General features: G+C 33.6%; 1 protein-coding gene across 2 annotated transcripts; it reads left to right on the plus strand.

Moving 5' to 3' along the window:
• Positions 1–5,618: 5,618 nt before the first annotated feature.
• Positions 5,619–12,335, plus strand: LOC133184274 (protein disulfide-isomerase-like). Of its 2 annotated transcripts, none has more exons than XM_061319252.1 (10): positions 5,619–5,841; positions 7,235–7,432; positions 7,663–7,796; positions 8,109–8,246; positions 8,448–8,552; positions 8,675–8,800; positions 9,571–9,771; positions 9,993–10,113; positions 10,499–10,771; positions 11,486–12,335. In XM_061319252.1, coding segments are annotated over exons 1-10 (1,437 nt in total). In that variant the 5' UTR covers positions 5,619–5,702; the 3' UTR covers positions 11,488–12,335. The 2 variants fall into 2 exon arrangements, with proteins under 2 accessions (XP_061175236.1, XP_061175235.1); XM_061319251.1 differs by having other exon boundaries at positions 10,499–10,767; positions 11,479–12,335.
• The last annotated feature ends 2,595 nt before the right edge of the window (positions 12,336–14,930 follow it).

Below are 14,930 nucleotides of genomic sequence, written 5' to 3' on the forward strand. Positions count from 1 at the left end.
AGATTATCTATTACTTGAATAAGAACACAAACTTATATTATTATTGTGACATTTCCTGCAAGCTAATCTGAACTGCAAGGGGAGATAATTAAGAAAATACAAAAATAGTGTAGGTTCATTTAAGGAACAACTAAGTCAGAAAAGATGAACATATGCTAAAGTTTTCTGATTAAGTGTAGAGTAGAGTCTATTCAAGTCATTTAGAATTTTTCTAACAAATTAAAATTGAACAAGATGTGTTTGTGAAACACTGATGTCCCCGTATGGCAACTCATATCAAAGGTTGAACTTTCTCAAATGCAAATCAAATATGTTGGTACCCAAAATAAGTCTTGTCTCGAGGAGTATACCTTTGAAATATGAAAGCCCTAGCAGAAACCATGGAATAGATATGGAAAAGGTTAAAGTTTTTCAAAAAGTAAGTCAAACATCAAGGTCAAGTTCAAATGTCAAAATTAGTGGTGCCCAAGGAAAGGCCTTCTAACAAGAAATACACATGTGAAATATGACAGCCCTGGCACCAACCGTTCAAAAGTTATGGCCAAAGTTAAAGTCTTTCAAAAGAAGGTCAAACTCCAAGGTGAAACGATCAAAGTTGTTGGTATCCAACGGAAGACCTTGTCACAAGGATTACATATATGAAGGACGAAAGCCCTAGCACTAACTGTTCAAAAGTTATGGCCAAGGTTAAAGTTTTTCACAACAGGGTCACGCTCCAAGGTCAAGGTCAAAGTTTTGTGGTATCCAAAGGAAGGTCTTATCACAAGGTATACACAAGTGAAGTATGAAAGCCCTACCACCAACGGCTCAAAAGTTATGGCCAAGGTTAACGTTTTTTCAAAAGTAGGTCAAACTCCAAGGTCAACGGGTCAAAGTAGTTGGTATCTGAAGAAAGGTCTTGTCACAAGGTATACACATGTGAAGATTGAAAGCCCTAGCACCCACTATTCAAAAGTTATGGCCAAGGTTAATGTCTGAAAAAAAAAATGCAAAAGTGGGTCAAACTCCAAGGTCAAGGTCAAAAGGTCAAATTTTATGGTACCCAAAGAGAGGTCTTGTCACAAGGAATACACATGTGAAATATGAAAGCCATAGCTTCAACCAATCAAAAGTTATGGGCAAGGTTAAAGTTTTTGCGGACAAACAGACAGATAGATAGACAGCTAGAAGGACGGACAGGGCAAAAACTATATGCCCCCGAATCTTCGATTACGGGGCATAAAAATTCTAAATTCTTGTAGAGTAAAAAAATTTGACAGGAGAATATATAAGAAAAAAAAATCCTCCTTGATATGCGAGCATCCTCGGGTAGTGCAAATTCAAATTTATTGAAATCATGGCCCCGGGGTAGAGTGGGGCTAAAAAAAGGAAATCAAGGTTTTGTTAGGGAATAAATAGTGAAAAAAAAATCTTTAAGAATCTTCTCAAAAAAGCAGGACCATGATTAGTCATTTCTAACTACTGGCATCTTAAGGTATAGTGCGGTATCTTTTCTTCAAGACTAGCAGGATCATCAGTCATAATAATATGCAAGCATCTTCAGGTTGTGCATTTACACACTGTTCAAATCGTAACCCTGTGAGTAAGAATTGACCAAAAATACGGGGCCCCCCAAAAAAATTTTAAAGATACAGAGGGAATTTTTTAAAATTATTAAAAAAAATACCGGGGCCATCTATGAGACTCTTGTTTATAATATTTAAATGACCTAGTAAAATGGAATAAAGGGATGATCACCTTTGAAATTTCACTTAAAGTCTACAAATGTGTACATGTATAATCAATTTTTCAAAATTATACATTTAATGTGATGCACAACGAATTTACAAACAATGTGTTTGTCATCGTCTTTGAATAATGGCTGAGAGTTTCTGGACGTGAGTATTTCATATATATATATATACCAATAGATCAATCGGGTGACTTCATGCAAGAGAACCAGGTTTCATGTCCAAACAGATCAACGAGAGATACCAGTAACCAGTTGTAGTTCCGGAGGCGTTCACACAGGCAAAATGTGGATCTGTTCTGTACGAAAGAGCACAGGAAAGGAACCAATAAGATAACATCGGTGAAATTCTTTAAATAGAAAACTTGGAACCACTGGGTGCATGTATAAAATACTCTTCACGGGTAAATGAGATCCATTGATCCTGATGAGAAGGGCTGAGAAACTTGTTCACTTATACAACAACACAGGAAAAGAAAATGTAAAACAGAGAAATAGCAAATTACTTATAGAGAATACTATATTTTGTTTTAATTAATAGGATTAATTTGAATATATATTATGATAAAGAATATGTAATAACTTATATATGTACAAATACACCATTAATGCAAGTTCTGAACATTCAGTCTTAGAAGTGTATGTTGTTTTGCCGCTTATAGTAAGTAATTTTCAGTTTCTAAGTGAAGTAGAAATTCTAAGCAAAGGCGGATCCAGCGCCGGGCGTGCGTCCCCCCCCCCCCCCCCGTTTGAATTTGTTGTATGTAGAAATTAAATGATCATTATCCTTAAATCAAGGAAGAAACGCCTCTTATTTGTAAGAATTCGTCAGCTTCTGGGGGCTTCGCCCCCGAACCCCCATTAGGGCTTTGCCCTGGACCCACTGGGGGCTTCAATACAGCCCCCAGACCCCCTGCCTTCTATTGCGCCCCCAGTTATGAAATTCCTGGATCTGCCACTGCTAAGAAAGAGAACCTGCAATAAAAAAGATGCAAAAAGCGGACGTTCCATGTATTATTTATCGCTGCAGTGAGAATTTGCATTTTATTTTTATCTCTATAAATGGTGCTGTATCTACATATGTAAGCTTTTTTGTTATTTCTTGTATCCAGGGGCAAATTTCTTATTCCTGTTTGGTGGTCCTTTTCTCAAACTAGGGCTAGGCCTAGCCACACTTTTCAAACTCAAATCGCTTTTCAGAAAGACATGGCAGATGATCGTACAAATAAATAAAGCTTTCTGGTCCTCCACCACAACTGGATAAAAGTTCTTACATAACACGTTCGATATAGCAGTAGCCATGCATGCCACGATAATTTTTATATTACTGACACATACAACAGTATCGACACAAGCTGTTCAATGAGAAATATAACACGTGTGCTTCGGCTACCTAGTAGAGACAAATCGCTACAGGTAACTTTTTTTGTAACTTGCACACATTTGTGGCAATATACTAGTAGCCAATAGGCCTACAAACACATGCCGTCCAAACCCTAAGAACTTATTCACGAATAGTTCAGCATTTGCAAAGTATATCATATCCATATTATACTACTGTTAAAAGTATACCAGACCCTCCCCCCCCCCCACCCCTTCTCCAAAAAAAAAAAAATGTGGTAGGTATAAAATTACGTTCGCAAAAATATTAAAAGATCCTACAGATTCCAATGGATTGAGAATTGCATCTATAACCTATGCCTTATGACCCTAGTGTTTTACTACCCTTTTTAAATTCTGGTAGACCTAACCTTCCTATAGGCCCTAATGAATTGAAAATTGAGGAAGACATATGCATTATGGCCAACCAACACTGATCCTTTAATACTCTTAGTAAACCTAACGGAAATGATGAAGAAATAATGAATCTAAGCTGAGATAAATAGCTTTTTGATAAAAAAAAAATATACCGAGAAGGAAAATGGAAGATCAATTTACGATGAGAAATATTCATAATCATGAGGTCAGATCTTTCATATTTTTCAATGAAATGACAATCTATCTAGAATCTACCTGTTGCTACAGAAATCGATCTATAAGTGGCTGCATTCTGTAAACGTTTTAAATCAATCACATTGTAAATCGTGAATGTGTAAATCAATCATAATCTTGACAGTGTTTATAAGCATGCAGATTCAGTATCGGTATGGTTATTTTTGTAGCAAATTTTCTAAATGATTTCTCCCCTTTCAACATGCATTAATATAGCTTCTAGTTTAATAAAAGTTATATAGATTGGTGAAATTACTGCGTTGTATGGCTATGTCAAATGATAATTCTCTGGCGAAATTACTGGGATGCGAAGATGCACGCACCTCCTCTGCCACCTATTATTTTTCCCATTTCAGTGCATGTCATATTTCTGAATCAGAGAGGACTTCTTACTTTATATGTAGAATGTCGATATAAATATCTAACAATTGTGAGTCAAATTTTAAAGTGTTTTATTAAGTAAGTTATTAGTTACAACAAAAGTATAAACTTTCCTACAAACCAGTACACATCAATAAGGTTTAAAGTGTGTTGTCTGAATGTTCATTTGATGTGTGTTCATCTGAGTATAATACTAACAATTCCTCCTTTGCCACTTACAATTCCTGAATCAGTCCTGTCGTTTATGCCAGCAGATAAGCGATCTAGTCAAATTTATCCCGTTAATGCGTTTTTGGATAACTATAACTTCTAAGACAAATTTTGAGGAAATACCAGCTAAAACTATATAATTGGTAATTTTTCTTTGAACAAAAACTCCTGGTAATGGCTGGTAATGTATGCTGATTTTTTTTTTTTTTGGGGGGGGGGGGGTCTAAGAATATCTGATGCCATGGTACTACGATTTTAAATTAAGAATATCTTGAGAAATTATCATTGGCTAAGGCATGTTGTAAGGTACTTACGTATGAACTCAATGGCTTGAACAAGTTTGTTCGATATCCATATTGTTTGACCATTTTTTCCCCCGAATATTTGATGTAAAGAATTCATTTTCTGATATCAAAAATTCATATTCTGATATCAAAAATTCCGTTGAATTTTTTTTCTTTCCTTTTTTTTGTTTTTTGGTTTTGTTTGTTTGTTTTGAGTGAGAGAGAGAGAGAGAGAGAGAGAGACAGAGAGACAGAGAGCAGCATACAATACTGAGACAATCAAAATCAACTGTACAACACCTTTCATCTTCTGCATGTAGAAATGATTTATGTTTTTTTAATTTTTTTTGTTTGTTTGTTTTTTTTTTTTTTTTTTGCAGCACAAACGTAATAAATTGGTTGATTTAAATAAAACTCTGATTTTAAACATTAAATAATTCATGTAAAAATTGAACATGTCATTAATTTTTCAATCTGAATGATTATTAGTAGTTTATTTAATACTTTTTAGATCCGCACAGTATAGTCAGTAGAAGATCTAAGAGACTTAATGCAAATATATCAATTTACGAAAAAAGAAAGAAAGAATAGTTTTCACGAAACACGTTCAAAGTGTAGTTTTCAATTTCCATTGGAAGGGGCACCCAAAAATACATATAATGTAAATTGAAGACCATTTGAAAATACATATATTTAAACGTGTCTTTTTTTTCATATTTGGGGTGAGGATTTTTATTTTATTTGAATTATCTGTTTAACATGTTTAATGTATATGAATGATTATTTCGGTATAGTACAATCCCCCACTTTTTATGAATGAGTAAATGAATTCTAAAGGAGTTTCCATAAAGGGCTTTTTAATATCGTAAATTTGTGAACGTCATTTAATTAATGCAACAAATAGCCTAGGGAAAAATGTTTATTTGACTCTTTGAACAAAAACATATTCAACGTGGAGGTGATTGGGATTATTAACCAATGATAAAACAACACGCGACCTACTGCAGACTAAATACGGACATGCGCACTGAGCATCTCTCTCTTTGCCACGTTGAATCGTTTACAGTTAGACACACATATCGAAACGATCTCTCCCCAAAATAAACATGATTGTAAAATTATTACTTTTATGCGCGTTTAGTGCTGCTTTTGCAGATATCACAGAGGAAAAGGGAGTTCTGGTACTGACCAAGGACAATTTTGATGGTGCTATCGCCGACAACAAGTTCATTTTGGTTGAGTTCTGTAAGTAATCTACCGGCTTCTCGTATTGTGTAAATATTATTGCATATATCCACAAATATATGGTATCCTTTGAAATAAAACTTTCTCATGAAAGAATTGATTTTTTCATGACGTACTTGTCATGGTCAGTATTTGATGCACTTTGCATGTATCTACAGTTTGTCGTCTGCATGTCGTTTGACAGTCTGTCATTTAGTACATGTATGCACGATATTTCAAGAATTTATAATTGTTACACTGATATTTCATTGTATTCACTTAAAAATATATGTATATGTGTGAGTAAACAGTTGTGTATTCCATCAGCTAACTTCACGTGTAACTAAATGAGATTTTTTAATGTGGTAATGTACCATATTGTTTAAACCAAACCTCTTGTTTCTTGACCTATAACCATGTGTCATGCATCAGCGATCCCACTTCTGTGATCAGCATGATCAAAAAAATTTAGGTCAAGAAAAGATCTATTATCATGAGAGAAAATGTTTATATATATGTGCTTTGATATCAGTGCAGTTATTTCAGTTTTTCACCCTTTTCATAGAGTTTGTCACATAAACAGTTTATTGACTAATTTTCAATATTGTTACATATAAAAATATTTTTCATCAAAATGAATCATTTACACATTATTTATAAATGAATAGTATATTACGAATTGCTGCAATCTTGAAAAAACAGAAAATTTACTATTAAAAAACCTATTTTTTAAAACATATTACCTGAGGGTAAACATATTGTTTATTATGTCTTTGATATTGTGTTATTGAGCCAGGTTATGTCATCATGTAATTAAGATGTTATTCCACATTATTCCATCATTAATCATTGGTTCCCAACTTACTTTGTCAAACAAGGGGAAGACATGGTTCCTCAGGCCATGCATCTCGTTTCTTTTTGTAAAAGTATTCCTATTTCCTTTTATTTTTGTCCAAACTGACGTGGTGACAACGTGCAATAAAGCATGTTAAAGTAGGTCAAAGGAGTAAAAGGATTAGGAAGTCAGGCGTAAAATTTCTCATTCAGATACATCTTAATTTGCATTTCATTAGATGTAGTTATCGACGTGGCATATTTGAAAACAGAACCACAATGCTTACAAAGATCTTTTATTATTTTGGGAACAGTTAGCTGATAAAAACACCAAGCCTGAAATTGTGAAATTTACTGTACATGTGTATTACTGTACTGTGATTTTGATCAAATCTACACAGAAACCTTTTCCAATCATTTTGAAGGTCCAAATGAATGCAATTTGTCCATAAAAACATGTATGATATGTCACATAAGTATGTATAATTATCATTTATTAAAGTATCTAACTCATCACTCTGATATATATGTAGTAGAAGTGTTGCAGATTTTATTTGTAAATTTGACTCTGTTCATGTAGATGCCCCATGGTGTGGACATTGTAAAGCACTTGCTCCAGAATATGAGAAGGCTGCCCAGTCTCTGGCTGATGAGAAATCTGAAATCAAGCTTGCCAAAGTTGATGCCACAGAACATCAGTCTCTGGCCGAAAAGTTTGAGGTCCGTGGCTACCCAACCATCAAGTTCTTTAGGGACGGCAAGCCTGTAGAATATGGAGGTATATCATTTTTTAAAAAAATATTTTCTAAAATACACCTGCTTAGAACTTTTTTCATATATTTCATATTTATGACATATTTCTCCTTAAATTGAAAAACCTGTATAAAGATAAAGAGAAAACTTATTAAATGTTCAAGATGATGCATTCAGAATGCAGTAAAATTATGAAAAAATGAAGGCATACATATGTCAGATAAAAGATTATTATTTTTATGCAAATATTTTTAGGTGGCAGACAGGCAGCTGATATTGTCAACTGGTTGAAGAAGAAGACTGGTCCTCCATGCACCACTCTCGACTCTGTCGATGATGCCAAGAAATTCATCGAGAAAGACGAAGTTGTTGTAATGGGATTTTTCAAGGTAAACATCATTTTTAAATTCAACATTAAAATCTTTAGAGACTAGAGAAAGCAAAACATGAATGAGTCAAGACAATGGAAATGTTATATAACAGGAATGGTATATAAGTAAAGCAGGAAGTCAGTGTTACACAGCATTAAGTGGGTGGCACTTAAGATCCAGGATGTCATTCATAAATTTATCCTCTTATTTTTGCTTCTGTGTACTCTTCAGAGTATCATACGGTGCTGTATAACATTACCCAACAGGATATATCTGTAACAGCAGTATTAATTTTGAGGCCCTTACATCTGTTATGTTGATATTCAATAGGATGTAACCTCAGCTGATGCCAAGGCCTACGAGGAGGCAGCTGCCGGCATTGATGACATTCCATTCGGTATAACCTCGAGTGCTGATATCTTTAAAGAGTATGAAGTGGAATCTGATGGCATTGTTCTTTTCAAGAAGGTAAGATGGTTGATATTTTGTGTTAAGCAATCAGGACCTTGATGTTTTGTTAATGGAAATATTTACACCTATAGAAGTTATACACTTCCAATAAAGAAACTGCAGATTTAGATTAACTTGGATGTAAAACATGCCATTTTTTCTGTTTTGAGAGGATCAACATCTGAATATTGGATCTTAATGGATATACATCTTTTACAGTTTGATGAAGGACGTAATAACTTTGAGGGAGCTGTATCAGCTGATGCCATTTCCAAATTTGTGTTTGGCAACAGATTGCCCATTGTTGTTGAATTCACACAAGAGGTATTAAACTCTTGATTATGTTTTCTTTTGTAAGGAATTTCAATTTAAATCTGGGGAAAAAACTGTAAAAATAACTTGCAATCGTAGGAGTTTTGAATTGAATTAAATGTTATTGTTTACAGAGTGCCCAGAAAATCTTTGGAGGAGAAATTAAGAATCACATTCTGCTCTTCGTCAAGAAGTCTGAAAAGGACTTTGACACAAAACTTAGTGACTTCAAAGAGGCTGCCAAAGACTTCAAGGGAGAGGTAAATATTCAGAGCATGTGTATTTAAACTGCTGAGATATTTGTCAGCTAAATAAGGCTAAATAAAATTGATATTATGGTTCTCAGGCCAATTTTCTTAAAAATAGATGCGAACAGTTTTTTTTTTTTTTTAAAAAAAACCCCCTTTTTATCAGCAATATATTAGGTGCGAGAGGCCCCCTTTTTTTATTTTAGAAATTTCTATTAAATTGTTCGTTCATAGTTATCTGGAGTCATTTTATAGATATATTCAACTTCTCACAAAATTACAATACATGTGTATATTTTTCCTTGATCACAAACCAAGTGTCCATATCATATGGCTATTTATGTTATGTTTATACAAAATGGCTACTGAAAACCAAAATCGATTGCAAAACTACGAAAAAATGAAGGCAGAATTTTTTTTCTTGGATTAGTCTCCACATTAATAACTTTTGAATTTTTGTTGAAAATATGATGAAAATTGCAAAGCAGGTACCCCTAAATGAATGTGTGCGGGCCAGTTAACTGTAATTTCAATTTCATGAAGCCTAATGTATTATTTGTATTTAAGATAATAATTTGTTTTAGCATACTGCCATCTACAGATTAAATTTTTTTTTACCATAAAACTATGCCAATTTAACTATTTAATAATATATTTTGAGTAATGCAGATATTGGGAGAGCAATATGCTTCACATTGAAAGTATCTCCTTCAGTTTACTGACGATTGAAAATAACTAATACCTTGTGGCAAATGGTTTGACAAAATTTGAATTTATTGAAGGTCCTGTTTATCTACCTCGACACCAGTGATGAGGACAATGCACGAATCCTGGAATTCTTTGGATTGAAGCCAGAGGAATGCCCAGCTGTTCGTCTGATCACCCTCGGAGAGGACATGACCAAATACAAACCAGAGACAGATGATTTGTCTACAGGGGCCATCAGAACATTTGTTCAGGGCTTTAAAGATGGAAAACTTAAGGTAAGTTTACAACAGAAATTTAGGTGTTCTTGAAATGCTTTCAACACCTCAAACTGTTCACCTTCTCATTTTGTTAGCTATTTTTGTTGTTGAGATAAATGAAGAATTCATAAACCATTTATTTTAAAGGTAATTGGATAATTCATAGAATACCCTACTTGTTAAAAGTTCATGTGTACATTTTTAAAGTAAAATATTCAAGCATTGTTAATGTTTTGCAGCCACATCTTATGAGTGAAGAAGTGCCAGCTGACTGGGATTCCAAACCAGTCAAAGTTTTAGTAGGAAAAAATTTTGTAGATGTAGCTTTAGATGAAAAGAAAGACGTATTTGTAGAATTTTGTAAGTATGTGTTTCTTACTTTAATACTTTTGAGTGAACTTAACAGTTATTGAGGCAAAAATAGAAAGAGGTTGAAAATTTAGCTAGAGATCTGAAACAGTAATTTGTCATTGCAAAATGCACTGAATGTTGGCATATAATAACTGTAAAATTTGGAGTGGCTCTGTAGTTTCTTTCTGGTTTCAAAATCAATTGTCATATATAACAGTGTGGAGTCTTTATATCTTTTGCTTTTACGTACGCTATAATTTAAAAATGTTTATAATAAGAATAAAAACAACTTCAGAATAGAAAAACGGATGATGATTATACCTTCACTCTCTAAAGAAGTTTGTGTAAAGTGATTTTTTCCTTGAAATAACACTTCATTGTAATGTTTTTGCAGATGCCCCATGGTGTGGCCATTGTAAACAGTTGGCCCCCATCTGGGATGAGCTTGCCGAGAAATTCAAGGACAAAGATGACCTTGTTATTGCCAAAATGGATTCCACAGCCAATGAAGTAGAGCAAGTCAAAGTCCAGAGCTTCCCTACCCTTAAATTCTTCCCTAAAGGCAGCCAAGATATAGTTGATTACAATGGAGAGAGAACTCTTGAAGCTCTCACCAAATTTGTAGAGAGTGGTGGAAAAGAAGGAGCTGGAGAGCCTGATGAGGTATGTAAATATAACAGTGTCATTGGTTCAGTCTGTATCATGGATAAGCTTGGGTTATAATACATAGCCAAGGCTGTAAAGTGGAAATAATGGTGGTTAATATTAATAATTGTATATTAGATTGCGTCTTTGTATTAAAAAGTAGTTAAGGAAAACTTTCGAATTTTTCATTGCTATTTTGTTTTGTAATTTTAAGTTTTCATTGAGCATTGATATTCTACATTAAGTGTTTAACGTACAGCAGGGGTTGAAATTTTCCTGAAAAATCCCTAGCCCAGGGGCTACTGATCAGTAAAAAATTACGAGCCCAAACCTCAAATTAACTAGCCCAGCAATTTTTTTTAATGCAAAATGAAAACATAACAAGTTAAAGCTTCAAATGCTTTGGTGACGGAAACAAATTAAACTAGTCCTCGGTCGAAAGAAACCAGTCAACATAGAAAAATGAAAGTAAACTGAAGAAAATTTTTCTCTGTTCTGCTAGTCCGACGGACTATTGTTACGTTTATAAATAAGCTAGCCCGAATCTTAAAATGACTAGCCCTGGGCATCAGGCTACCGTATATTTCAACCCCTGGACTACATGAATTGCAGTAATTGAAAATCTCTAAGCTGTAGTAGAACAGCAGACCCAATCTTGAAGATTTAGATAGGTAATAGGTATATGTATGTCAGTAGGCATATGTAATTTTATAAACAATTTTTTTTTAGCCTGAAGAGGAGGAGGAGGAAGAAGAAGAGGAGGAAGAAGGAAAGGACAAGAAGGATGAATTGTAAAGACTCTTTGTTTATACTCTGTACTAGCAGGATCTCAGTGAGAGAAAAATCTGTATTCCATGTTCTCAGCTTTTACATCCTCTTTAAGTTACTAAAAATGATCATGTTAATATACTTGAATGTTAAATATTGTTTATTGGCCAAGGCACTTCAGCTGTATAAGTGCTTTAATTAAATTGTTTGAAACTGCTAAGAAGTGCCTTGTGAGCCATGTTAAGATGGGAGATGGGCATTGTTTTTTTTTTCTAACTCTGGATCATTGAGGTTGTTGCATAACTATTGAGGCAGCTGTGCACTTAATAACACTGTAACTAGTCAAGGATCAACAAAACGGAGCTTGTTAGACCGTTGGCATTTCTATTCTTTTTGATTATTGATTCATTCCAGTTATTTATTTTTTGTCCAATTTAATCGTGTATACAATATGTTTCTTTTTCTTGTCAGGATTTTAGTTTTAATTTTGCCACAAGTATAAAAAATAATAATATTCTTCCATTTTTGAATCATGAAATATTTAGATGAGGGAGAGATCATTATTTTCCCCAGAAAATCAAACAACTCAATGTGGGATTCGATATGTGTGTGTGACTGTGTGCATGTGTGTCTTTTTGATGGTGATTGATAAAAGAGATTTTGAATGATGTTGAAAATTTGGTGCTGTTCAGACAGGAAAAATATTTAAAAGTACCAGTATGTTTGTCATAAATGCTCATGTACTAATGTTTTGTGTACATGTTTATAATAATTTCAAAATTTTGAAATGTAGGTTAACAAATAAAAAACAAAATTTATTTAAATGCTTTGTCTTTTATTTAATACTTTAAAAAAGGACTGGATGTAAGAGCGAAGGCTCAGTTTTACATTTGAGAAATATACCAGTGAAATGTTACATCTTAAAATGAAGCATATGATTTGAAATTACTGGTAATGAATTCAAATTGTGACAATTGATTATCAACAGGCATTAATTTTCTTGTATGAACTATGAAAGTGGAGTAATCAGACAAATGTACTGATACATGCACTATAAGTGTAATTTTGTTAGTGTATAATACATTCATGACTATCTAGCATTATGGAAAAAAACAAGTGATAAAATATGCACATTGTCAACATTCTGGAAGATGACAACTTTATATCATGGAGTATGTATTTTGGATAATGTTTTACTTCATAATTCCATTACTTACCAGAGTATGATCAAATCTTCACCTAGACACATATCCTAGATTCTTCAGCCCCTGCCAGGACTTTAAATATGCAAGTCCCATGTTAGGCAACAGGACTCTATGCAACTAAAAAGAGTAAGTTGGCAATGTTTACTCCCCCAGTTTGTTTGGACAGAATGGAAAATGATTTCTGGACAAAATATAGCAGATAATACTAATCATGGTGGAATGATAAAAGAGGCCTATTTAATTTAAAGAGAAAGATCATTCATCTAGTTGATTACAACTACTGAAGCCTTTGATAATGGCCATGGATATCAGTCTGGATAGATTGGTTGAGCACCTGACCAGTGATGCGAGGGTCCTAGGTTCGATTTCTGCACCAGCAATACATTTTCTCCTTTTCTGTTACACAATTTGGTCCCGTCACTCACCAACCCATTTCTTTTGATTTTTGTGACTTCTTACATGAAGTATGAACCCCTGGACTTGCAGAAAAATGTACTCCCAGGGGCATACAAGAACTTGGGTTGTGTCTTTGAGGGCAAAGGCAATTTAAGGAGGGAGGAATGTAATGGTTTCGACCATGGAAATGGGCCTGGAAAGCTCTGTTGGTAGAGCATAACTAGTGATGCAGGGGTCCTGGGTTTGATTCCTGGTTCAGCCATACGTTTTCTCCTTTCCTGTTACAATAGTAAATAGGATTTTAAAAAAATACAATTTTGGGAACATATTCCTACAATTAAATCTAATTACATGTAATATGTATCAGACATTTTAGTTTATGTTTGTCAAATGTCTATCCACATTACCGTATATAGGAATTATAGTGGTATTTATAATTGGCACTACAAAACTGAAAGAAACATTACAAATATCTGTCATATGAGAGCAGACACCTGAAATAATTTCATTTCTAAATAGTGTTGTCAATTTGGACATTTTTTTTTTGTAAACTGTTACACATTTACTTTTCCAATTGAGCACCATTACTCAGATGGTTTTTAATCATACCTCTTGACATCCATGCTAGATATTTAAGAAATAAGATATCATTTTTAGAGTGTCATTGGGATATGACATGAAGTCGGTCACATGATCAAATTCTATAACGCCCAAAGGGCGTTATAGTAGATTTGATCATGTACCGACTTCATGTCATATCCGAATGAAACTCTAAAAAATGATATTTTATTTCTTATATTTTCCATTTTTATTCGTGTTAAAGGAAAAATAGGCCCTATTTAGACTTTGTTATGGAAATACAACATAACATATCTTCGACATCATGTGACGTCACAATCTGAACTTTCAAAATGGCTCGTGCAGTTTGCTTTCCATATGCAAGAAAGTCTGATCATGTGACCATCTGCATGTCATTGAAAATTGAATTTCAATTTAATTAGTATTGTCATATAAGGAAAGACATCGGCAAATGTAAATATAAAGTAGTAACTGCAATGAATGTAACATCTTTACAATTTCTATATGTATTGTATGTTTTATGGCAGTATATAAAAAACAAACACACTGCATGTGAACTTATACAATTACAAACACACACTGTCTTCTAATAGGTTTTGGAATGTCACGCAAACAAGGGCAGTTTGTTTTTGTTCAAGAATATACTCTGTGATAGCTGGTTGTTTTGTGTGTTTGTTAATACCACTTTACGTATATACACTTAACGAATTTAAAATTGGCATTTCTCTTAAAACATTTTCATGCTTTTGTTATCTGGGACAGCATCTTGTCGCATCATTTGACAATTAACAAGTTACTCAAGTTACTTAAATTCACCCAAACACAGTTGTGTTAAAGAGATAACTCTGTCCTCTTTAAATTCGCCCACTACAATGATGACAAAAGGGGTGAAAATAAAATGAAGCAAAAATTTTACTGTATGCAAAATGCTCTGTTTAACCCCTGTATAAACCTGAACTTGATAACTGCGATCATATCATTTTGAATAGGTTTACATGAAAAAACTTTTTTCCCCATTAGAATTTACCTTTACAAAATTCTTACAATCTACAGAAATAAGATTATTTGTATCCTGTTTATGCTATGGTACTAAGAATTCTATGTTTTAATGAATCAATACATAATTAAAAATTATTCAAATTAGTAATCTTCAGAGTTGTCTCTGTTTGACTCAAAACAATATAAAAAACCTTAGTTATTAGTCTAAACTCTTTGATACCAATGTATTTGACA

The sequence above is a fragment of the Saccostrea echinata genome, unplaced genomic scaffold, assembly GCF_033153115.1.
Source record: "Saccostrea echinata isolate AGI-Se365-2 ecotype Australia unplaced genomic scaffold, CSIRO_AGI_Sech_v1 ptg000010l, whole genome shotgun sequence".
NCBI lineage: Eukaryota > Metazoa > Mollusca > Bivalvia > Ostreida > Ostreidae > Saccostrea > Saccostrea echinata.